At 41.0% G+C, this 26,633-nt stretch overlaps 1 protein-coding gene across 1 annotated transcript; it reads left to right on the top strand.

The window, feature by feature from the left end:
• The first annotated feature begins 15,294 nt into the window (after window positions 1-15,294).
• LOC149439221 (uncharacterized) lies at window positions 15,295-25,715 on the top strand. The gene is made up of 4 exons (XM_089659314.1): window positions 15,295-15,623; window positions 17,174-17,476; window positions 23,020-23,137; window positions 25,432-25,715. The coding sequence occupies exons 1-4, from the start codon at window positions 15,299-15,301 to the stop codon at window positions 25,436-25,438; spliced, it is 753 nt and encodes a 250-aa protein (XP_089515440.1). The 5' UTR covers window positions 15,295-15,298; the 3' UTR covers window positions 25,439-25,715.
• The last annotated feature ends 918 nt before the right edge of the window (window positions 25,716-26,633 follow it).

The raw sequence follows: 26,633 nt of genomic DNA, 5'->3' as shown, positions 1-26,633 counted from the left end.
TGAACTACCTAGTGCACTGTAGCCCATTGAGAACTACAAGTCATCAGGCACAATGGCTGATGGTAGATGTAGTTCTCCCATTCACAGAACTCTGTGAATAAATGACACAATTGGGTGAGTGGAGCCCTGCTTTTTTTTTTAATTTTGACAGCCAGTGCAGGGCAGGGAGAAGCTCCCTGGCCCACTGTCACACTGTCACTGCTTGGGGATGTGTGGGGCTGCTCATTTAGTAACATGTTACACCCTGGATTCAGGTGTAGCATATTATGAAAGCTGAACTTATCCTTTAAGTGCTTGGGGGAACCTTTAAAATTTTACACTTAACTTTTTTGTTATCACATAGGAGACCAATAGCTCCCTGCCTGATAGCATATGTATAGTGACAGGTTCTCTTTAATTGCCTCTATTACCTCCTCTCTATTAGACCACTGATGTCTCACCTGCACAGCTGCTGGCAAAAGTGACAGCAGAAAGTGCCAATGTCAAAATACAGGGGTTCTTGGTAGCTAGGGAAGATCAGCAAATGTAGGTTCACTGCTCTCCCTCCCACTTTACTGACTAACCATTGTTAATAAATTAACCCCCCCCCCCCGGGTTAACCAGTCCAGTTCACTAGAAAGAGAGATGGGGGTGAGAGGGAGAGGGGTGAGGGCGAGAAAGGGTGTGTGTGAGAGAACTAGAGGGGGTGAGAGCAATAGAAGTGGTTAGAGAGTGGGGGGTGAGGGAGAGAGAAGGGGGTTGAGAGAGAGAGGGGTGAGAGAAATAGTGAGGGAAATAGAGGGGGGGGGAGAGAGACAGGGGGTGGTGAGAGAGAGAGGGGGGTGAGAGATAGGGGGTGAGAGAAAGGGGGTAGGTGATAGAGGGGGGTGGGTGATAGAAGGAGGTGAGAGAAATAGAGAGGGGGAGAAAGTACTTTCCATGCCAGCAGTAAGCAGGGCTTGTCTATGATGGCCAGCAGCCGGCAGGGCTTGTTCTCCTTCTGGGTGATGATAAGGGTGCCCTGCTCCTTCTCCTTCAAACAGATCCCTGGCTGCCTGTGCCTCCTACCTGTCTTTGTCCTCTGGGCCCCCAGTCAACCTGTCCTCTGCGTCACTGTCACTGTTACTGCTGAAGCAGACAGGAGGCTGAAGATGGAATCCAGGCTCTTGGAGGTGCCGCCGCTTTGGTGATGCTGCACTCACTGTTGGGGGTCAGGGATGAGGTGAAGCTCTTCTCCCTGCTGGGCTCTCAGGCCTAGCTGCCCTTGCTGTTTGCCTTCCCCATGGCCTCTGTCTTGCCCGCTCACCACTCCACTTGTCAGCTGGCCCCCAGGTGGCAGAATGCAAGGGCCTGCTCGCTGCAACCCTGGTAGTTCCATCACTTCCCGGCAGCCTAATTTACTGTTGGGGGGCAAAGAATAACATGGGGGGGCAATTGCCCCCCTGTAGCAATGCCACTGCTAATGCTAATGCTTATTATCGCTGCAACCCTAACATTTAGTATACCATGCAGGACTAACATACTGAGCCCACCTTTCTGGCAAAAATGAATGCTATGTTTGCAATCCATCAACCACCAAATTACTGTGAAAATATTCAGTAAGTAAAAGGACACAAAAAAATGGTACAAAGGATCATTCATCAGGTCACTTTTTAAGCAATATGGCAGTGGCCCTCACAGAGTAAGCCAACATGGAAAGAGAACATGAAATCCATCCCTCTGGGGGCCATCTGATTACAAGGCAAGATCTAAAGAAAATGCTGGTGTTAACATTGCATTAGTATGGGATTATGGAGCAAGAGTCCACACTTCCTGTAATTTTATTGGCACACTAAGCATGAATTAACTAGTTTAGCCAATCGTATGTATGAAGAAGACCAACTTGACTGAAATGAATGGATAAAGGTGGTTTGTCCATTTATAATCAGGATAAATAATACATGGAAAGATTACATGGCTGTAGCTAGCAAGATTCTGGAATTTGTTCCCAGTTGGTATTGTATATAGTTGAAAGTCATTCTATCATTATTTTCCCCTTTTCCACAGTCCTGACATTGCAAGAAAGTTATTTAATTTTATTGCCTAATTGATTGCAACAGAACTTCCCAAGTCCTCTGGCTTGCAAATGACTTGTGGCATATGTTGTAGTAAATAGAGAATTAAAGACCTCATTCCCCTTTATGTCTAGTCTTTTTTGGATGTCCTTGTGTTTCCTCTGCATCTTTCTTTTATGTAAAGTAAAAAAAAACCAAAAAACAAAACAGTGGGAGTGAGGCCACTGTTTAATTTATGGAAGGTGGACAGAATAGGGAACCATATTGCAGAGATGTCCCCTCTATAATCTCCAAGGAAACAAAGTTTCATTTGGTGACTTAATCTATACCCATTATAAACCTAAAATTTATTTTTAATATGTTTGGTATCATATCCCACTGTGTACAGTTTTCTTAAATCAAGTGATGATTTTTCAAGGTTTCACAAAAAATTCTAAGCTACTGTATCAAAATTAGCACCATTGGCCTATAGGTTGTCAGATAAAGAGCCCAACAACCAAATGAAGGTCGGGCTGACATTGCTTCTGCTAAGCAGTGGTGTAGCATTGTCCACCTCCGACAGGAAATGTTGTTGTTGGCAGGAAAAAAATTATAGTAACAAATAATGAAAAAAAAATTGTATACAATGAGGTATGATCAGGGCGTATCTACTGCGAGGCAAACAAGACATTTGCCTTGGGCAGCACTTCTCAGTGAGGTGGCGCAACCTCCAGGCAGAAGGGTCACATGTGGGTGTGAGCAGCAGCTAGCAGGGCCGCCAATAGGAGGGAAGAGGACAGAAAGGCACTTCTAAGTGCAGTATTCCAGTTTTATTCAGAAACAGTTAAAACACTTACAGGATTTTCGTGATCAATAAGCTCACCAATGAAGTCTATGTTCTATGTTCCTGTCACTGTGGATCGCTCTCATGAAGCTATGCTGGCCAGAAGCTGCGGGGGGAGCAGAGAACACAGGTCCAAGATGGCCGCTGCTCTTCCAGGATGCTTGGTGAAAAGCATGCCACAGGCATGGAGTGTATACGCCGGAAGGGACGTCAAAAAGGGGTAGTGGCGCATTTCAGAGCATGCGCGGTAAGCTTCTTCATCAAGACCTAAACCCCATGGAGATGAGCCAAAACATATACTGTGGGTGGGAAGGGGACTGCAAGGGGTAGTGTACTGACATCACCAAATTTGTGGCCCACTGTAACAGTAATGATATGGGACTCACCTTCATGTCTGCCATAGACAAGGACAGGTTAGCCTTCTTGGACCTAGAGATGTGTCACACAGAAAACCAGATCTATGCCCGAAATTACACAGCAAGTAATTAATTTCTCCATTACAAGAGCTGTCATCATCCGCGTTGGCTTCAAAATATTCCAAAAAGTAAGTTTTGCACGCTAAAACACAACTGTACCTTACCGACTGATTATAACTCCCAAAGTGTAACCCAGCTAGAGATCCTGGAGGAGATGGAACACAGGCTCAGCTACAGCTCCTGGCACTAGATCCTCACCCTAACTGGAGGAACCACTGCTGGACAGGTGAGAGCTTGGAGGACTGGTGCTTCCCAATGTGTGTGAGAGCATACAGTGAGTGACACTCCCCCCTCCTGTCTCGGTGCCCCCCATCATGCTGCCCCCCCATCATGCTGTCCCACTGCCAAGCCCAGTCCTGCTGCCCCCCTCCTTTACCCGTTGACCCCCCACCTGGACAAATTTAGATGGGGTGCCTGATTTTAATCTTGCGTAGGGCAGCACAAAATCAAAAATGCCAAACATACTGATAAAAAGGTTTTGGGTTTACATACACCTAAAATTTGGAAAATTATTTTTGGGAGGATTGACACTTAAGTCAGCAAACATTCGAAACCAAACCTAATAACCCAGTAAAATATATAAAACATTAAAAAAAATATATGTTTTCACATGTTATCTGTTGAAAACAGCAAATTCTCTGCAGAGTCATGTCTGATCTCAGAGAGTGACATATAGTATTGGTTTGAACGTTTTCGTTAACTAACTTAAGACATTTGTGTGAGCTGTACTTTGCTCAATTTCCTGCTAAATGCTGATATTTCTCATCAAATTGACCACAGCAAACACATGTAGCACACCCTTGGGTGTTACTTAGCTAGATATATACAGTTGTGCTCAAACATTTGCATACCCTGGAAGAAATTGTGAAATTTTGGCACTGATATTGAAAATATGGCTGATCATGCCAAAAAATGCTCTTTTATTGAAGGATGATGATCATATGAAGCCATTTATTATCAAATAGTTGTTTGGCTCCCTTTTAAATCAGAATGATAACAGAAATCACCCAAATGGCCCGGATCAAAAGTTTCCCTCCCCTGGAATGTTTGGCACACAAGGTGACACACACGGGTTAAACTTCCAATTGGAGGTTAATGTCCCACATCTGTTGCAGATAACAAATGCACATTTGTTTATTTATTTTTTGGAGCCTGTAATGCATCGCACCAGTAATCAGCAGATTGCTAGTGCCATGCAGGTCTCTAGCAGACAGCTAAGCCCTGGTTCACACTGGATCCTACTTTGAAATTGTGTAACTTCACTTGTAGACACACGATCTCATGTCAGTATGATTTCAGGTGCGACTTGGATGACATCTCTGGAACTTCAGGCACAGACGTCTATGCAAGTCGCACCTGAAATCGCAAAAAAGACTACAGGAACCATTTTTTCAAATTGGTGTGCCACCGCAAAGTTGGAGTTGCAACGTTTTAAATGGTTCCATTACCGACAATAGGGTGCGACTTGTCATGTGATTTGAAACAGTCAAACAGCATGACATGTCCCACCGGTGTAAACCCGGGCTAAATCTGTGTGCTCATACGAGCAGACAGTTTAACACTGACATGAAGGCTGAATGAACTACCACAGTGCTCCACAGTGCCTTGGTAGTTCATTGAGAAGTACAAGTCAACATCCGCAAAGGATGGCGGCACTTGTATTTCGTTAATTCACAGAACTCTGTGAATGAATCAGCAATGTGCAGTGTGGGTGGATCCCCGCATGGCCACGCTGATTTCAAAAACTGACAGCTAGTACGGGAAACTTATTTACTATGTACTGTTGTCACAGGGAGGGTGGGGGGTCAGGCAGCGGCTGCAGCTATGGGAACATGTTACATGTTCCACCCTAAAAACAGGTTGAACGTGTAACAAGTTCCCAAAGGTAAACCTATCCTTTGACCCATCTGAAAACTTCTACAGATAGAAATATGGCTGTGCTATGAGATCACCATCATCTCACATTGCAGCTACATGGATGTGGTGGAGAAGAGAGACTTGAACATTTTTAGGGGAATAATATCAAGTCATAGGTTCAGGTATGTGAGCAATGCATGATTCAAGATTAGAACCTCAGGAATACAAGCTTTTGGTGACCAACACAGTGGACATAAATATCAAGTTTACATAGGAAGAATAACAAAATACCCTTTTTTTGATTTTGTGACAAGTCAAGGAAGGGGTTGACTTTGACATTAAGACCTGCAATCAGCCCATACACACAGACCAGTATCTGCTTTTTGACTCCCACCACCGGCTGAAATACAAACTATTAATAAGATAACTGTGCATCATCTGGCTCAGATGGTAACAACAAACACAAAATCTAAAGACAAGGAACACATCTCAGAGTGCTTTGAAGTTTGTGGTTACTCAAATTGGGCTTTCATTAACACATTCACAAGGTCAAGCAAAAACACAGTACTATCATATTAGAGTGGAGAAACAGAAGAGTAATATAATCACCCGGTATGAAGCCAGAATGTTAGAAGAACCCTGAAGAATCTTTAAAAAGCATTGCTTCTTTGTGTCTTTCAAACCCAACAATACGTTGAGACAGTAGCTTATACATCTAAAAGACCCTACATCCAAACACAAGTCAAGTACCTTGGTATATGTTGTGTGGTGTAGTGACTTTTGCAAAGGCTTGTACATTGGGGAGACAACGCAACCTCTACACAAAGGCTCAACATCGGAGGGCAAATTCTACTGGTCAAGACTCTTGACTCTCTTCTTACACCTTGAGGTAAAGGGACATTCTTTTGAGGACAGCGAAGTGCATATTTTTGACAGTGAGGACAACTGGTTCATAAGAAGCATAAGAGAAGCCATCTATTTCATAGTGGAACAACCATCATTGGACAGGGGTGGGGACCTTCAATACCATCTGTCTTCTACATATAATGCCATTTGAACATCTCTATCCTGGTGTTTGGACAACATTTCACACCTTAAACCATGTAAATTGAAGGATTAACACCTGTATAGACATCCTGAAACCAAGGATGGGATTATGTAACTATAAAAGGGTGGTTGCACCATTTTCACATCTCTTATCCTGTTCTTGGAAAAATAACATTTTCATATTGACTGGATATGTAGATATATATGCTGGGGTATTTTCCTGACGTCCATTTGATATGAAGAAGTGACTTGAATATGCTACCAAATGTCTTCAGAATTATAGAACAAGTTTAGTTGAATGTGACGGACTGCCACTAGATAGTCTGATTGATTAGTATTCCATTCATTCATACATTTGTTCCTTGAGACCAGGGGTGGACTGACCATTTGGAAACTCTGGCACTGCCCGAGGGCCCGGGGTCAGTAGGGGGCCCCATGAGATGCCCCGGTACCTTTTTCATAGGTTTTTTTGCGTTTGGGTAAGGACACTGGGGCCCCATGATCCCTTATTGCCCGGGGGCCCCATGAGTTGTCAGTCCACCCCTGCTTGAGACCCTTTGTGATCAATGTCTAGAGGAAACAGATACATTTGCTTTTACAAGCTGTTTTCTTCCTGTCCCGTTCTTGTCAATCTTTTTGCATTCTGTGGTTGTGGCTTGTCAGATGTACATACAAAAGAAACCTATTACTGTTTTATGTGCCCTTTACAAGCCAAGTGACTGAAGCATGGAGGGAGTCTGTGTTCTCTAAGCTTTTCTTTTCTGCAGGTCTTGTTGTATTCATCATGACACTCGTGTACTTACTGCTGATCTCTGGAGGTAAGACAAAAATGAAAAAGCATGACTTTTTTTAATACATATAATTTGTACTGTATACAGTAAGTGTCCTTCAGTTTTAGGTAGATGTTGGCTTGTCCAGTCAAGGCAGCAGGAGGGGGGCATATCCTCCCGCTGTTTGTAAAAGCAATCCTGCTGCTAATTTTCTCCTAGGGTTGCTTTTAACACAATCATGAAGAAAAAATTAAAAACCCCGTGGTGATTAAATACCACCAAAAGAAAAATGTATTTGTGTGAAAAATGATAAAAATTTCATATGGGTATAGTGTTGCATGACCGCGCAATTGTCATTCAAAGTGAAAGCTGAGAATTTGGCCTTGGCAGGAAGGGGGTGAAAGTGCCCGGTATTAAGGTGGTGAAGAAACACCATGCAGATATCACTGGAGAACATACAGACAGGCTACAAAGAATAGTAAAAGATAATCAGCACCGAGATGCAACAAGGGATGTAAAAAAAAAAAGTATTTTTTTAGGAATGTAAACGCAATTGTTTATGGCACACAGTGCCTTAATAAACTAAAAACTATGCATTTAGGGTTTACATCTAATTTAATGCTACATTTTTTATAGCAGGAGGGGATCCGATGAGCAGACTTTCATCACACAGTGACATCCTAGGCACAGGCCAATAGTGCCTGACCATAAATCCAGCCTTGTGCTAATTGTTACAGCAAGAGCACAATGTGTAACCTGGAGCATGCCAACATCCATACAGTCTTCCATTCTACATCACAGCTGTTGGATAAAATTACATTTTGGCTAGTTTGTCCACAGCAAACAGTATAAAGACTTTTTATTCATTCTAAATCTATTTCTTATAGCTTAAAGTCTTATCATGCATAGATTTTGTTTTAAAAAAAAATATATATATTTACATTTTTATTATCATAATACATTTTTATTGTGAAGTCATATTAAAGTGCTACTAAACCCCGGACCCTGCATTCACTATATCTGGTCTCCCCGGACCCTGCATTCACTATATCTGGTCTCCCCGGACCCTGCATTCACTATATCTGGTCTCCCCGGCCCCTGCATTCACTATATCCGGTCTCCCTGGACCCTGCATTCACTATATCTGGTCTCCCCGGACCCTGAATTCACTATATCTGGTCTTCCCGGACCCTGCATTCAGTATATCTGGTCTCCCCGGTCCCTGCATTCAGTATATCTGGTCTCCCCGGTCCCTGCATCCACTATATCCGGTCTCCCCGGACCCTGCATTCAGTATATCTGGTCTCCCCGGACCCTGCATTCAGTATATCTGGTCTCCCCGGTCCCTGCATCCACTATATCCGGTCTCCCTGGACCCTGCATTCACTATATCCGGTCTCCCCGGACCCTGCATTCAGTATATCCGGTCCCTGCATTCACTATATCCGGTCTCTCTGGACCCTGTATTCACTATATCTGGTCTCCCTGGACCCTGCATTCACTTTATCCGGTCTCCCCGGACCCTGCATTCAGTATATCTGGTCTCCCCGGACCCTGCATTCACTATATCCGGTCTCCCCGGACCCTGCATTCACTATATCCGGTCTCCTCGGACCCTGTATTCACTTTATCCGGTCTCCCCGGAATCTGCATTCAGTATATCTGGTCTCCCTGGACCCTGCATTCACTATATCTGGTCTCCCTGGACCCTGCATTCACTATATCTGGTCTCCCCGGACCCTGCATTCACTATATCTGGTCTCCCAGGACCCTGCATTTGCTATATCTGGTCTCCCCGGACCCTGCATTCACTATATCTGGTCTCCCTGGACCCTGCATTTGCTATATCTGGTCTTCCACAGTACACAGAACATGGAAATGCAATTATTTTAGTAAATATAAACTGCTAAATACCTTTTCTCATCAACAGTCTTGTGATTTCTATCAGTGTTCAGCTGAACACTGGTTAAAGCTTGTAGGAGGAGTTTTCTTTCTGCACTAGGAGGATGCAAAACCCCTGACATCTGTCTGGACAGTGCTGACTGGCCCTGTGCTGATCTCATGCACTCTCCAAGAGGAAAAAAAAAAGCCAGGGGCGGATTGACAAATCATGGGGCCCCTGTGTCCTTGCCCAAACTCAAAAAAGCCTATGAAAAAGGTACCAGGGGCATCTCATGGGGCCCCCTACTGCCCCGGGCCCTCGGGCAGTGCCCGAGTTTCCAAATGGTCAGTCCGCCCCTGTCTCTAGCAATACACACCAAACTGAGCACGTGTAGAGTGTCACCACATGATATGTCTTATCAGGAGATAAGAAGGGGGCACTGGAAGAAGGGGAGTATCAAAGATGACAGGATCAAACAGCCTTTTTACACAATGCAGATGATTAACCCCTAAGGTTCCACAGTGAATATAACAAGCATGCTTTGCTGCATGTATAGACTGATTTTACTGTTATGGGTTTAGTAACACTTTAATATCCCTTTTGAAATGTAAGCAGTATAAACCCCTGAATTTGGCCTCTTGCAGTCCCTTTACAGCAGAGCTCAGACTGGAGGAAGAAGCCAATCAGTTCTGCTGCAGTACAAGTAGCATGCTGATAGAAAGAGATAACATTGATTGAGAGATGAGCTTATCTGTCTGCTGCTTCTCCTTTCACTGCCCAGTCACAGGGCAGGGCAGAGAAAAGACCTGAAAGTATTACCTGATTGCAGCAAAGAAAAAACACCGGTCCTCCCAGACAGACCTACAGTATATAGTTTAGCCAAACTGTGTAATCTTCAGGACTGGGTGGACAGAAATATAAATCTGTTTACTTACAGTATATGTATTTCATCTGTGAATTTGGCTATTTGCCTGGAGTTCAGCTTTAATCACTGACAAGTTGTATTAATTCATTCATTTTTCTGTTTCATAACATTTTTATTGGTTTTGTATGGACTATAGTCCAGTACAAAAAGATCCCTTACACATTAAGGATGTGATCATGAAATGACTAAAAATAATATTCAACAACTCTCTAAATATATCTCTTACTTATACTTACAGTACCAAAGAGATTAATTTTTTGGACTTAACTCTGATAAATCAAGGGAATAGGATAACTACTAAATCGTTTTTTAAAACAATATATAGAAACAGCTATATCCCTACCAACAGTTGTCACCATCCTTTATGGTTATCGAATATTCCAAAAGGGCAATTCGTAAGGGTTAGACGTAATTGTGATGATCTGAACACATATTTCTCACAAGCAGAGATACTTAAAAATAGATTTGGAGAAAAAGGTTATGACAAGACTTTTTTGGATCAAACAGCACAACAGGTTGCTCACATGAGTAGAGAGAGAATGTTGTCTCAACCAAGAAAGGAAAGAGTTAATCAATTCTGCCCGTTCGTTACTAATTTCTCGATACAACATAAAGAAGTGAAAAAAATAATCTATAAAAACTGGGGGGTACTAAAATCTGATCCTGTTTTATCGGAGTTACTCCCTGAAAGACCAGAAATTACATTTTGCAAGGCTATGTCTCTCAGAAATAGACTAGCAACCAATATCATTGATCCCCCCCTGTCACCACAGCATTTTTCTCCAATATCAAAGGTTTTCACCCTTGTAATATATGTATGTGTTGCAAATTTAACGGAATTAGGAAATACAAGAAAGAAGCTTTTATTTCCCACACTACTGGAAAGAGCTACAAAATTCCACAATTCATCTCGTGTAATAGTAGATATGTTGTTTATTTACTTGAATGTCCGTGTTATAAACAATATGTGGGCAGGACAACCCGCAGGTTAAGGGATAGGCTCAGAAAACATATTTATAATATTAAAAGAGGCTATAAGGAACACTCTCTGTCAAGGCACTATAGGCACTTTCACAATAGAGATCCCTCCTCCCTTAAATTTGTTGGAATTGATATGATTAAACATCACTGGAGAGGGATTAATAGACGCAGAGCAGTCTCGCAATTAGAGACCAAATGGATCTATGAGATTCAATCTATGAAACCGCGTGGGTTAAACATAGATTTGCATATCAACTGTTTCATAGATAATGGTTAAATTAAATTAATAAACTCTCTGGGATTGATGTAACAAATTAATACTTTGGGGATTCTTTGTTTAGGATATAACTATATAGATTGATATGCATTCGTTAGATTCATTTTTTAGATCTGGAGATAATACCAGCCATAATTATGCTATTCATAAGTTTTTTACCCAGTATCTTAAGGCTTGAAATATCTTATATTTTTATACATATCTTTTTTATATCGATTATCATTTTTAATATTTTTTAGAATTATTCTATTTGTCATTCTCATTCTATTCTATGTGCAATTTTTATGAGTTGATATTATATCTAACATATGGTAATGCTTAATGACTATGAAATAACATAACTATGCACATATACTCTATGAGAGCTTTTTACCCACTCTTGGAAGATTAATATAATTTGCATTAATAATTATTATCGTTTTATATATATTTGCATCAATTTTATTCAGATATGTGAATGTGCATGTCTTTTTTACTAAATTGGTGGGTATATATTTTTTTTTCTTATCATGTCCATGAATGCTATTGTCTTTATACTCACTTTTTATATCTGTATTACCGTATATACTCGAGTATAAGCCGACCCGAATATAAGCCGAGGTACCTAATTTTACCACAAAAAACTGGGAAAAACTATTGACTCGAGTATAAGTCGAGGGGGGAGGAATAGTGCCCCATCGTTGGTGTCAGTGGGGGGAGGAATAGTGCCCCATCGTTGGTGTCAGTGGGAGGAGGAATAGTGCCCCATCGTTGGTGTCAGTGGGGGGAGGAATAGTGCCCCATCGTTGGTGTCAGTGGGGGGAGGAATAGTGCCCCATCGTTGGTGACCCCTGCTCCAGCCTGGGCTCGCTCACTCCCTCCCTCTCCCATGGTACACACTTACCGGTCAGATGTCTTCCTTCTCCGGCCGCTCTCCTCCTCTTCACTCGCTCGATCTTCGCGGTGCCGCTCGGCTCCTCCTCTCCAAGCTCCACATCCTCGCTGGTGATTGGGCGCCTGTGTGCCTCTCCTGAGCTACAGTTCCGGCGGCCAATCACCGACGAGGATTGATCCCGGGGGTGTGTCCAGATGACAGGGACGGCATGTCATCTGCAGACATTGACTCTAGTATAAGCCGAGGGGGCCGTTTTTCAGCACAAAAAATACTTATACTTATACTCGAGTATATACGGTATGTATTTTTATAGAGATAAGATTTTTTTTGTGAGTATTTTATGATATACATTTTTTAAATGCCATGTATTGCAATATAGAACCATTCACCACATATTTTTTTCACATGCTTAATACAACATAAGTGGTTATTTGCATCCCGCTGAACTTAAGTGCCACATAGTATTGGTGATACTTATGTATTTAGTGGGATTTTGTTTGTATTTCATTATGCTGTTTTCTGAGTCTAACTGGATGGCTTGGGCTGAGTTATGTCTCAGTGGTCGGCTCTTTTACCTGACAAGAGTTTAGTCCGTGTTTATGGATTCCCTGTCTTGTTTAAGTTAGACCTCAAGAAAATAACACCCGTGCACTGTGCATGCGCGGAAGCCAGAGCTTATATAAATAGTATTGGTGACATTTATGGATTCAGTGGGATTCTGTTTGTATTTCATTATGCTTTTTTCTTAGTCTGACTGGAGGGCTTAGGCTGAGTTATGTCTCAGCGGTTTTCTTTCTGACAAGAGTTAAGTCTGTGCTTGCAGCTTCCTTCTAAGTTAGACTTGGAGAAAATGGCGCCCGCGTACTGCGCATGCGCGGACGCTTGAGATGGTATAAATAGACTTCTATGGGATGTACGACATAGGCACACCCCTTTTGATAACGTGCCATTGCACGAAACGCGTAAAGGAAGAGCCAATAACGTTGTGATGTCACACCGCCAGAACTGTACGGAGGTCCATCTTGGATATTGGCTGATACAGCCACATTGATCTCATACTGCTGCTCGTGATTTTATATAATATTTTATTGCTTATACTTCCATGTTTTTGGAGGTACTGTTTTTTAACTTCTTATGTTAATAAATTCAACATTTTGAAAAATACTACACTATACGATTTTTTACATATGACCTGGCTTTGAGCCAATTACTTTTGAAGGCCCCCAGAGGAGGGAGAGCTGCATGGGAGAATGATGTCCATACCTGGGATCCGTGATCCTGGTTAGCTGTCTGTATGCATTTAAAGGGGACCTGACGGAGATGTGATGGTGTAATGCACATATTCAGTGTGCTTCTGGTGAGTGCATATTTCATAACTAGATGCACGGAATCACGTCACAAGGATCATTTATATCCACGCTATTGAAAGTCACCTTTTGAGATTGCTGACCTTCCTGAGTCAAGCCTGTATGTTCCCTCATGAATATTTAGACTGTTCCATTTGGTGCAATACATTAGCACCATGTACATTTTACTGTTTTACGCATTTATTGATTTATGTATGTAATTTTTTAGCGCTGCACTTTTTATATCTATCTTATTCTGACTGGGTCTTAGGATATCCTATGTTGGTGCAATTGCTGTTATATTTATAGTTTTTTAAGTCGGATTGATTTATTCCTGAGCGCTCGCTTTATGCTCTTTTATTAATATTCATATGCTGGGAACAAAAAGGTTGGGGGAAGGTAAAATAGGCAGTAGAGATACATTTTGTAATGGTCCCCTGCCTTTAATTTTTTACTGCCCCCCATCCCATAAGTTGCAAAAGGCAGCTGCATAGGGTTGTGTGCATTGATTTGTGTCAGGGCAAAAAGTTATCCTACTGGGGTGCTGTTATCCTATTGAAAAAGCCCATTTCAAAAAATAGCTCTTCAAAAAGTGATGCAGATGTAAGCAAATTTTAGCAAACAAAACCAGAGAATATTGCTTTTAGTAACAAATAGACATTTCATTTCATTCCGAATTAAAATTCGGACAATTTTTTTTGTTATTTGAAGATTCGGATGTATCACATCATTACAATAGTAACAAATTTAAATGAATCCAAAATAATGAACCAAAATTATGTCGAAAATTTAAAAAAAAAAACAAGAATAGAACAAAATAGAATAGAAAATAAAAGAATAGAATAAAGTAAAACAGAACAGAATGGAGAAGAATAGAATCAAATAAAAAAGAATAAAAAATAATGGAATAGAACACAAAATAATAGAATAGAAAATATTTGGACTGAATAGTGTAAAACACAATAGAATATAAAATAAAAGAATAGAATAAAATAGAATAGAAAGTAAGGGAATAGAATATAAAAGAATAGAACAGAATAGAGAAGAATAGAATATATAATAAAACCATAGAATAGAATATAAAAGAATAGAGTAAAACAGAACATAAATGAATAGGCAATAAAAGGATATAATAGAAATTAAAGGAATAGAAAATAAAATAAAAGAATAGAATAAAACAGAACTGAATAGAAAAGACTAGAATAAGATAAAATAGAAAAAAAAGGAATAGAAAAGAATAAAATAGAAAACAATAGAATAAAACAGAGACTATAACTGTCTTCCAAAATTCAAATTTCGAACAGAATACATTTGAATTTGAATAGAATAGGTTGGAATAGAAAAGAATGGAATAGAAGAGAATACAATATCCATAAACAGAATAGAATAGAAAAAAATAGGACAGAATAGAAAAAACGAATATAATAGAAAAAAAGAGAGACTATAACCATCTTCTGAAATTCAAATTTAAAAAAGAATAAATTTGAATTCAAATGCCAACTGGAATTTTCTGAATTCAGCCAAATTGAGTTCAATTCAATCAAATTCAGAAAATTTGAATTCGAATAAGAAAACAAATTCCGAAAGTGAATTAAACAAATTTAACTAAACAATATTATTTAAGTAAGGAAATGAAATGCAATATATTTTCATTCTGCACGTCTAATACGTTAACACTGCATGTACATTATAGATAGTTTCTATATAGTTAATGATTGGTGAATATTAACTTGAAGAAAAGAAATTGACAGAATCTGCCAAATGTGAAGCAATTGTGTATGAAAAACAATTTTCAATGTGTTCAAAGAAATCTAGATCTACACCATACTGTAAGTAGCATTTAAAAAACGCAGGATATCACGAAGAATAGATATTTTTGTATGTGCTGCATCTTCACTGTCCTAGAAAATGATCTTTATCTACAAAATAACAGAAGTTTCATTTTACAGAATATGGCAGATGAGTGATTGTGTGCAACTTATACTCATTGTTTTTACAGCTCTTGGGATGGTTATGTATCAGCCCCAGGAGATCATCTTTGGACCTGCCGGTGGCTCTGTGGATATCTCCTGCATCTCTAACACTACAAATGTATTGAATGACATTGGAAGGACTTTCTGGTATCGGAGGACATGGAGAGATGGGGATATGCTGACAAGAGTTGGATCATGTACGAATATGAGACCCAAAACCTATTCCTGTAGACTGGACACAAATGGCACTACTATAACATTATTCAACGTTCAGCCTGAGGACTCTGGGATGTATTACTGTTCACATCTTCATTTACGATCATTGCTCTTTGCTAATGGAACAATGTTAATCGCTGGAGGTAAGCCATGCTTCTTTTCAGTACGCTTTAGTAAAACATTTATTTTAGACTTTGAATGCTATTCATAAACAACTACCCTGATCTGTCTCAGTTTTTGGCTATGTTTTTGTAGAAACTTGGGTGAGAGACAGGGGAAGGATAAATGGCTAGGATAGGGACTCCAGCAGCGAGAGTTACCTGTTATGTCCACTTAATCCTGTGGAGAACCCTTACCCTTCCTAGGCTGTAAAATAACAAAGAAGTCCAAAACCAGGAGAGATTACACCCAGAAAGGTTCTACAGAATGGTAAATCTAGGAATTCTGATGGACAGATAGGCGGAGATAGATTATTCAACCTGCTGACATTTAATTTTGGGTTAATTGATCCTTTAAAGCATACCTTTATCCAGGGGCGGACTGACCATTTGGCACTGCCCGAGGGCCCGGGGTCAGTAGCGGGCCCCATGAGATGCCCCTAGTACCTTTTTCATAGGCTTTTTTTGAGTTTGGGCAAGGACACAGGGGCCCCATGATCCCCTATTGCCCGGGGGCTCCATGAGTTGTCAGTCCGCCTCTGCCTATATCCTAAACTTTTTTCATTTATTGATAGTATAGGGCAGCCTTTCTCAACCAGGGTGCCTTGAGGGTTCTTCAGGGGTGCCTTGGCAAAATGTCTAAAAGTTGCACAAAACTTGTATACAAGCCAGTAGGTGGAAGAAGCCTGGTTTTTAGTTACATAAAGCCACCGGTGTCCTGACAACCAATGACATCATCAGTTAATAAGATGTCAGCTGCCTGCACAACATCATTGTTTGACTCTCCCCTGCCCCTCTCCAACAGTGCTGGGGTCACATTAGCTCAGTGATGGAGTAAAACTGAGAGGAACACTGTAATACTAGTGTGCAAAAGTGTGTTTGATTTAGAAGAATAACTCACCTATAATGTTGGGTGTCCTACATGTGTTGCTTCGTAATATAAAGCTATTAGAATAGTTTTTTACATTTTAGAACGGGGTGCCTCAAGACTGTCCATAATTTCAAAGGGTGCCTCGAGACTGTCCATAATTTCAAAGGGTGCCTCAAGACTGTCCATAATTTCAAAGGGTGCCTCGGGACTGTCCATAATTTTAGAGGGTGCCTTGAATTTGTCCATAATTTTAAAGGATTCCTGGACTGAAAAAAAGTTAGAGAAACACTAGTATAGGGAATGGTTCCTCTCCTGGAGGCTCAATTGGAAGTGAGAGGAAATCTCTGCAAACTGTTTTGGTGCCACCCCCCAACAGTTTGGATTTTCCATAAAATTCTGTCCCGGAGACAATGGTCACCCCGACCATCAGTAAAAGGTGAATCTCCAATAACAACAGGATCTCATCCTGTGCTGTACAAACCCCTTCAGTTGGCCTGGCTATCTGATAGACACGAAAGGCAGCCCAATTGTCAACTGAAGAAGCGCACATGGTAGGCTGAAAATGCTGCTGGTTACCTGCTATATCCAAAACAAAACAAAATTGTCTAATATATTTTTAGTTTCAGCAGAGCATTCAGCAACTTTTATGATCTCCTATTTTCAGATAATTCCAATGCCAACAATATCGGTTATCTCCTGATTACTCCACAACAACCTACTACTAACAGTAATATCCAGCTGGCCTGTGTAGTGACCGTGCCACTTCATACAGTACATGTAACCTGGAACATCTCTGGAAGACATTACATGGGCAGAAGAACCTCTGTGAAGCTTCATAGTGGTACATGGACATTCTCGAATATCCTAACTCTTACCAAAGATACCTGGGACTATGGGGGCAGTGTGACCTGTGAAGTCTGGACCAGCTCTTCTCCTGTCCAGATCCACGGGACCATACCACATAGAGGTAATAAGGGGGCTTGTATTTTTCACCATAAGTAGTTTAATTCAAGAGAAACAAATTCATTTCTACACAGTATCTTTCGATAGCAACTATTGGCCACTAGAGTCCTTAGAATATTTTAGGATATAATGCAGAAATAATCCACTGAAAAAAATAGCCTTTTATTGAGCTCAGTTAGAGTCACCTCAGATAATTTTTTAAAGCAAACCTAAAGCCTCATTTAATTAAAATTAGTTCAAGCCTCCAATCCACCATCCTCTAACCTAGGATTGTCAAACTCAATTTCATTGTGGGCCGCCGCAGCATTATGGTTGTCTAGTTGTATCTGTAAATCTAAATACATTTATGCAGGACTTTTTTTTCTTAGAATAGGTGCAGGAACTTAACCACAGCCCCCTGCCAAACCACATTGAATGTTGGTTGTGGACAGATTTCACAGTGGGAGGACTGTAAAGAGGCAATAAATAGCAGGAGTGAGTAATGTGCAAAGTTCAGGGGTGCGCTACATAACAAGTGCAGGGTTCAGGGGTGTGCAATGTACCGAGTGCAGGGTTTAGGGGTACGCTATGTACAGAGTGCAGAGTTCAGGGCTGTGCTACGTACAAAGTGTAGAGTTCAGTGGTGTGCTACATACAGAGTGTAGAGTTCAGTGGTGCGCTGCATACAGAGTGTAGAGTTCAGTGGTGCGCTGCATACAGAGTGCAGAGTTTAGTGGTGCGCTACATACAGAGTGTAGAGTTCAGTGGTGCGCTGCATACAGAGTGTAGAGTTCAGTGGTGCGCTGCATACAGAGTGAAGAGTTCAGTGGTGCGCTAAATACAGAGTGTAGAGTTCAGAGGTGCGCTGCATACAGAGTGAAGAGTTCAGTGGTGCAATGCATACAGAGTGAAGAGTTCAGTGGTGCAATGCATACAGAGTGAAGAATTCGGTGGTGCGCTGCATACAGAGTGAAGAGTTCAGTGGTGCAATGCATACAGAGTGAAGAGTTCAGTGGTGCAATGCATACAGAGTGCAGAGTTCAGAGGTGCGCTGCATACAGAGTGTAGAGTTCAGTGGTGCGCTGCATACAGAGTGCAGAGTTCAGTGGTGCGCTGCATACAGAGTGCAGAGTTTAGTGGTGCGCTACATACAGAGTGTAGAGTTCAGTGGTGTGCTGCATACAGAGTGAAGAGTTCAGTGGTGCAATGCATACAGAGTGAAGAGTTCAGTGGTGCAATGCATACAGAGTGCAGAGTTCAGTGGTGCGCTGCATACAGAGTGCAGAGTTCAGTGGTGCGCTGCATACAGAGTGCAGAGTTTAGTGGTGCGCTACATACAGAGTGTAGAGTTCAGTGGTGCGCTGCATACAGAGTGCAGAGTTCAGTGGTGTGCTGCATACAGAGTGAAGAGTTCAGTGGTGCAATGCATACAGAGTGAAGAGTTCAGTGGTGCAATGCATACAGAGTGCAGAGTTCAGTGGTGCGCTGCATACAGAGTGTAGAGTTCAGTGGTGCGCTGCATACAGAGTGCAGAGTTTAGTGGTGCGCTACATACAGAGTGTAGAGTTCAGTGGTGTGCTGCATACAGAGTGTAGAGTTCAGTGGTGCAATGCATACAGAGTGCAGAGTTCAGAGGTGCGCTGCATACAGAGTGCAGAGTTTAGTGGTGCGCTGCATACAGAGTGCAGAGTTCAGTGGTGCGCTGCATACAGAGTGTAGAGTTCAGTGGTGCGCTGCATACAGAGTGCAGAGTTCAGTGGTGCGCTGCATACAGAGTGTAGAGTTCAGTGGTGCGCTGCATACAGAGTGTAGAGTTCAGTGGTGCGCTGCATACAGAGTGTAGAGTTCAGTGGTGCGCTGCATACAGAGTGTAGAGTTCAGTGGTGCAATGCATACAGAGTGAAGAGTTCAGTGGTGCAATGCATACAGAGTGCAGAGTTCAGAGGTGCGCTGCATACAGAGTGTAGAGTTCAGTGGTGCGCTGCATACAGAGTGTAGAGTTCAGTGGTGCGCTGCATACAGAGTGTAGAGTTCAGTGGTGCGCTGCATACAGAGTGTAGAGTTCAGTGGTGCGCTGCATACAGAGTGTAGAGTTCAGTGGTGCGCTACATACAGAGTGTAGAGTTCAGTGGTGCGCTGCATACAGAGTGTAGAGTTCAGTGGTGCGCTGCATACAGAGTGCAGAGTTCAGAGGTGCGCTGCATGCAGAGTGTAGAGTTCAGGGGTGTGCTATGCACAGTGTGCAGAGTTCATCTCTCTATCACAGGTTGTCTACATCTCACTTCCACCCTTCCCCCTGGGTGCGAGGGCCACATGAAATGGTCGTGCAGGTGGGATTCGGCCTGTGAGCCTTGTGTTTGACACATGTCCTTTAACTTAATGTGAGCTAAAGCCCTGTGTAAGAGTCATCTGTTAGCTGATTAAGACTTTTCCACCATCAAGAGCTCCAACAGAGAGCTTTCATGGGTTTAAGACCATAGACTGAGTGTCAGGGAAGACAAATATAGGTAGGTCAGACTTAACCTCTTCCCACTGGCTGTACACATATATACGGCATCTCGGTGGGCGGGCTTTACCACCAAGAAGCTGCATATATGCATCCAAAACATAAACAATGCTGTGCTAAGGCTCGCTCCCGGCACAGCTACTGGTGGGTAATGGATAGCTCCCAATGTCTACTTGCCATTGGAAGCTTTCTGATCATGTGACTGCTGTGACAGTCAATCGCGGCAGTGATATGATCAGAAAGCCCTCCTCCGCTTTCCAGTGCCAAGAACGTCTAAAAGAGCCGGGAGGCAGTGCTGGGAAGGGGTTAAACTGTATATAAACCCAAATATAAACATGTATTATAATGCAGCTTACCAGTCCTTAGATAATGTGCCTGTATTTGTTCTCTTTTTTAAAAGGCCTTTTCCTTTATTTGAACCTGCTGATCCTGCAAATAACACACTTCCTGTCCCCTAGGAACACCCACTCATTGTACTGTAACTACAGTATAAAGGGAGTTATGGTTGTCACCTAGGGGGGGCCTCAAACATATCTGCCCTTGTTCATTTCTATGTTTTCATTGTTTTCATTCTATAGCTCTTGCTACCCCACCCGCACTATCTTTGGTCTCTTTCATTTATTGTACACACTGCCCATTGGTATACCCAAAAATTGCCCACTGCATACTGTGCATACTACCCACTGCATACTGTGCATACTACCCACTGCATACTGTGCATACTACCCACTGTATACTGTGCATACTACTCACTGCATACTGTGCATACTACCCACTGCATACTGTGCATACTACCCACTGCATACTGTGCATACTACCCACTGTATACTGTGCATACTACCCACTGCATACTGTGCATACTACCCACTGTATACTGTGCATACTACCCACTGCATACTGTGCATACTACCCACTGCATACTGTGCATACTACCCACTGTATACTGTGCATACTACCCACTGCATACTGTGCATACTACCCATGCATATGATTAACAAGGCAGCAGTGGTGAGCTCATGATTAACTGTTCACATGTTTCCACCTGGAGTGGCCTCTCTGCGCTCATTTGTATGAGTTTTCCTTCCACTGTATACTGTGCATACTACCCACTGCATGCTGTGCATACTACCCACTGCATAAACACCCTTACCGTTCGTGTGTTCAGCAATCTCTCTCTCTCTTTCTCTCTCTCTATATATATATACACACTATATTGCCACCAAAAATATTGGGATGCCTGCCTATACACGTACATGAACTTTAATGGCATCCCAGTCTTAGTCTGTAGGGTTCAATATTGAGTTGGCCCCGCCCTTTGCAGCTATAACAGCTTCAACTCTTCTGGGAAGGCTGTCCACAAGGTTTAGGAGGGTGTCTATGGGAAGGTTTGACCATTCTTCCAGAAGCACATTTGTGAAGTCAGGCACTGATGTCGGACGAGAAGGCCTGGGTCGCAGTCTCCGCTCCAATTCATCCCATCCATGTCTTTATGGACCTTGCTTTGTGCACTAGTGTGCAGTCATGTTGGAACAGGAAGGGGCCATCCACAAACTTTACACTTGGCTCAATGCAGTCAGGCAAGTACCGTTCTCCTGGCAACCGCCACACTCAGACAAGTCCATTGGATTGCCAGACAGAGAAGCATGATTCATCACTCCAGAGAACACGTCTCCACTGCTCTAGAGTCCAGTGGCGGCGTGCTTTACACCACTGCATCCGTCGCTTTGCATTGCACTTGGTGATGTAAGGCTTGGATGCAGCTGCTCGGCCATGGAAACCCATTCCATGACGCTTTCTATACACTGTTGTGCTAATCTGAAGGCCACATGAAGTTTAAAGGTCTTTAGGTGTTGACTCTGCAGACAGTTGGTGACTTCTGCGCACTGTGCGCTTCAGCATGCGCTGACCCCGCTCTGTCATGTTACGTGGCTGAGTTGCTGTTGTTCCCAGTTGCTTCCATTTTGTTATAATCCCACTAACAGTTGACCGTGGAATATTTAGTAGCCAGGAAATGTCACGGATGGACTTATTGCACAGGTGGCCACCTATCATGGGACCACGCTTGGAGTCACTGAGCTCCTGAGAGCGACCCATTCTTTCACAAATGTTTGTAGAAGCAGTCTGCATGCCTAGGGGCTTGATTTTACACACCTGTGGCCATAGAGGGGATTGGAACCCCTGAATCCAATTACTTGGAGGGGTTCCCAATACTTTTGGCAATATAGTTAGTGTGTGTATATGTGTGTATACATATATATATATATATATATATATATATATATATTGTATTTAAATGCTCCAGAACTTTGTAAATGAGACAAAGCTCCCCCTTGCAAAGGATACCCAATTATAAGAATAGCAATTTTATGCTTGCACATGATTGGATAATAGAATCAGCTGAGATTTTACATATTTAGTAGGCCTTGGGGCAGCTGCACTTGCAAAGTGCACAGCCTATTTGTCTTTAGTAAATCATCTCCGACATCTTAAGTAATGACAAAGTTATTGTTTGAACCACTTGGACCATATCAGGAAATTTAAAGATTGCTTTGATCCATAAGAGATATACAAGTGTGAGAGCTAAAGAGGTTAACTAAACATACATTTTCTACTTCTCTATTGCTTTTCTTTAGGGGGATAACTTATAATATGCTGATTTGAAGCTGAAGTTTAATCTTTTTTTTAACCTTTCAATTTTTATTTCATACAATTTTTTAGAATAAGTGATGTTATCACTTGGTCTCTGTGCTTCTCTATGAGTATATTGTTGTGTCTCCAATCTTGACAGCAATTCAGTCACTAACAGTGTGTGGTCAAGAGAGTAAAAAAAAATATTTTATATAGTAACAAATAGCTAACTGAGTAACAAATCGCTAACTGCACAATTGGAGTAACTGAACTGGTCTTAGAAAGTTGTGAACCAAGTGGGTTCTCTAGAGATGTGCCACCCTTACCCCAGGTCCATAACCCTTTAGTTCTCTTATTTTAGTATGAGCATCTCACCTGTTTTTATGTTTTTGATTACTGATTTGTCTAATATGCTCTCTATATCTGTCTTTTAGCTATGGAATCCAGAACATTCTTCTCAAGTTGTCTTTCATATCTAAGACATGTTGTGAGTTCCATCATGCTGTTGACTTTCCTCCTTGCTGTTCATCTCTCCTCAATGTGCAGAAAGAGGTAATATACACCACTACGATCCTCAGCTTCTTAAAGTGACCCTCCACTGGTTTAAAAAAAAATAAAACAGACCCTGTAAAAGAAGACTTTCTACATTCACCTGTCCTTTTTATTACTCTTTGGTTCATAACCCTCTTGGAAAGCTACAGCCACTACCAAAATCTTCACATCCAGCACTTTGGAAGTTTTGGATGCCTGGCATTCCGTCGCTCAGTGTTGTTCTGTCCGCTGGCCCCTTCATCACTACAGAATACAATAGTGCCCAGGGGTGGACTGACCATTCGAGCACTTGGGCACTGCTCGAGGGCCCGGGGTCAGTAGGGGGCCCCATGAGATGCCCCTGGTACCTTTCATTGGCTTTTTCATAGACTTTTTTGGTTGTGGGCGAGGACACAGGGGCCACATTGTCCCCTATTGCCCGGGGGCTCCATGAGTTGTCAGTCCACCCCTGCTAGTGACATAAGGACGTGGGATCAAGCCACAGCACGCAGTGGGGGACACAGACATTCAATACACCCAGAAGTGTATTGAATGTGAATATTCTACCTAAGGCTGTTGCTGTGCAAGAGAGGAGAGGGACCCAAAGAACAGGCGGTGGGACAGGTGAATATTAAATGTTTTCATTTGCAGGGTCCGTCCCAATACACTAAATCTGTAATTATTTTCGGTCAAATTTAATTTACATTTTTCATGTGTGTTTTTACACAAGAATACAGCACCTACCATGGCTCAAGCTTCACAGGGCATTGTGGGCTTTCCAAAGAGAAGGTGGAGCAGAAGCTGTTTGCCTTCAGGCTTTCTTTCTTTGATTTAAGCTTCAAGCTGAGCCATCTGAAGAAATGAAGAGGGAGTGACAGAGATAAGTGAGCGCCTTTTCACACTAAATTTCTAACTTTTAACAAACACTCCTATAGCTTTAGATTAGCGTTTTACAAGTGTAAAAAATAGGCCTCAAATGCCCTATGTGCAGTTTTGGCAAATTTTACACGTATTAATACCGTACCACAAACGCCTATATTAAATTGTAATGTTAGTAGCGTGCTGCAGCCACTCTGCAAAAGGGTCACCATAGACTCAAATAGGAGGCGTTGAATGGCTTTATACTCCACGTAGCGACGCTAACGCTTCATGTTTTGATCATATGAACAGCACTGCATGCTGTCCACAGTATCATTTGCAGAGGCATTTGAGGAGCATTAAAAATGCCCCTCAAGCGCCTGCTTTCAATGCCAGTGTGACCTAGGCCAAAATGCTTTAGCTCATTTGTTTTTATAAACTTTGGTGCTTATGCTATTGAGTAGTATATATTTTTTTTAGTACAGCTGATAAGTCAACGCTGTAAACAGCAAAAAAGGAGCCCAAAGGACATGACTATAAAAAATGTTTTTATACATTAAAGAGAGAAATTATTATATATATATTATTTTTAAAAGAAACATGTGGTGGCCATACACACACACACACACACACATACATATATATATACACGTATGTCCACCATGTGTTTCTTTTAAAAATAATATATATATATATATTTATATAAATAAAAAAATTATATATAATTTTTAAAAGAAACACATGGTGGCTATATATATATATATATATATATATATATATATATATATATATATAGCCACCATGTGTTTCTTTTAAAAATTATATATAATTTTTTTATCTATATAAATATATATATATATATATATTATTTTTAAAAGAAACACATGTTGGTCATACGTGTGTGTATATGTGTATATATATATATATATATATATATATATACACACACACATATATTGTACATATACTGTGTATATATATGTATATATATATATATATATATATATACACACACACGTATGAACACCATGTGTTTCTTTTAAAAATTATATATATATATATATATTTATATAAATAAAAAAACTATATGTAATTTTTAAAAGAAACACATGGTGGCTATATATATATAATCGTACATTGCACCCAAGGCTCATACTTTAGTATTGGATAAACTAATGGGCAGCTATCAATGGTACAAGACAAGCAAGGGTTATAGGTGCTTAACTAATACATAATACACAATACACATAGACACATCTAAAGTACGGTATATCTACACACACACACAGGCACACAATCTCAACCTACCTTAAAACACAAGTGCATAGTCAACAGTGAGCAACACCTTTTGAAAATTGAACTATATCAGAAATGCCTTAAGGCCATGAATTGAAGTTATTTGTTGTTCTTTATTTTAATGGACATGTTATAATCAGTCAATATAATTTTCATTTCAGGAAGTAAAAGAAAACAAATGATGGGGAATCCCAAAACATCCATGACTTTTCTGTCAATTCTGTTGAGGAATTTGCCAACATACCCACCAACTATTCAAATATGAACTTTGGCACTAAGAATTTCTGGACCTTGACCTACTGGTGTTCTATAATAATCTATCTAACATATTTAAGTTAATCAATTTTTAAACATATAGGTTTGGTGTAAACTGAATGATAGATTAAAACATAACAATATTTGCATTTATGCAAATAAAGTAAAATAAAGAATGGTTCTTCCTCCACCTGTTTCTTCCTCCTTCTTATTTTTCCTCCTCCTTCTTCGTCTGATTCTTCCCCCTCCTTCTGATTCTTACCCCTCCTGATTCCTCCCCCTCCTTCTCCTGATTCTTCCTCGTCCTTCTTTTTCTTCCTCTTTAATCTCCCTCCTCCTCATTATTCTTACTCCTCTTCCTGATTCTTACTTCTCTTCCTGATTCTTACTCCTCTTCCTGATTCTTACTCCTTCTCCTGATTCTTACTCCTCCTCCTGCTGATATTCGGATTCTCTGGTCATGAAATATAATTGTCATTTACTGTTGGATTTTGATAAGTAATTGTTTTCTGCCACCTTGTGTGGATATTTGGGTGCTACTAGTAAGAAGCAGAAATCACCGTTTCCCTTTTTGAACATTTTTTTTCATTCTTTGCATTTTAGCCATAAAATACTTACACTCCCCCAAAACATGATTTTTTTTCTGAAAACAGAGTCCCTGTCGAAACAAAAAATAGTAGTTGTAATTTTTCATGTTGCACAATATTTTGCGCAGATCTTTTTCATATCTATATGTTCAGGAGAAAATATTTTAGTGTACACAACTGAATCCCTACATTTTTTGTACATAATAAAGGATGAGGTAAGGTAGAGTAAATAGAACCCAATAAATTGTGAAAAATGTAACAATAGGAGATACTGTGAAGGCCTTTACAGCCCATCCATTTCAATTCAATTGGAATTGCTTTCACTATGACGTTTGTGGCAACATAGATGTTTTTGATTTCTGTTTACATACACGTGAGCACGCTGTGTTGCATACATACATACGCAGATAGACGGAGTTGCTTTTAATTTTTTTTTTTACATTAAATGTAATTTTATTTAAAAAAATTGTATCTTTTTTTTAAATTTAACTTTAACCGCATGCCGCCCAGCCACTGTACAT

This window comes from Staurois parvus, unplaced genomic scaffold (assembly GCF_062004578.1).
Source record: "Staurois parvus isolate SC_StPar_1 unplaced genomic scaffold, SC_StPar_1.0 ptg001146l, whole genome shotgun sequence".
In the NCBI taxonomy this organism is placed as follows: domain Eukaryota; kingdom Metazoa; phylum Chordata; class Amphibia; order Anura; family Ranidae; genus Staurois; species Staurois parvus.
Note: the sequence above shows the minus strand (reverse complement) of the source record. Positions and strands in the feature narration are given on the sequence as shown.

Coding starts and splice junctions, on each gene's coding strand:
- LOC149439221 (XM_089659314.1), top strand. CDS start 15,299: ATGGTTATGTATCAGCCCCAGGAGATCATCTTTGGACCTGCCGGTGGC. Junction 15,624..17,173: donor AACAATGTTAATCGCTGGAG/GTAAGCCATGCT, acceptor TCCTATTTTCAG/ATAATTCCAATGCCAACAAT. Junction 17,477..23,019: donor CGGGACCATACCACATAGAG/GTAATAAGGGGG, acceptor TCTGTCTTTTAG/CTATGGAATCCAGAACATTC.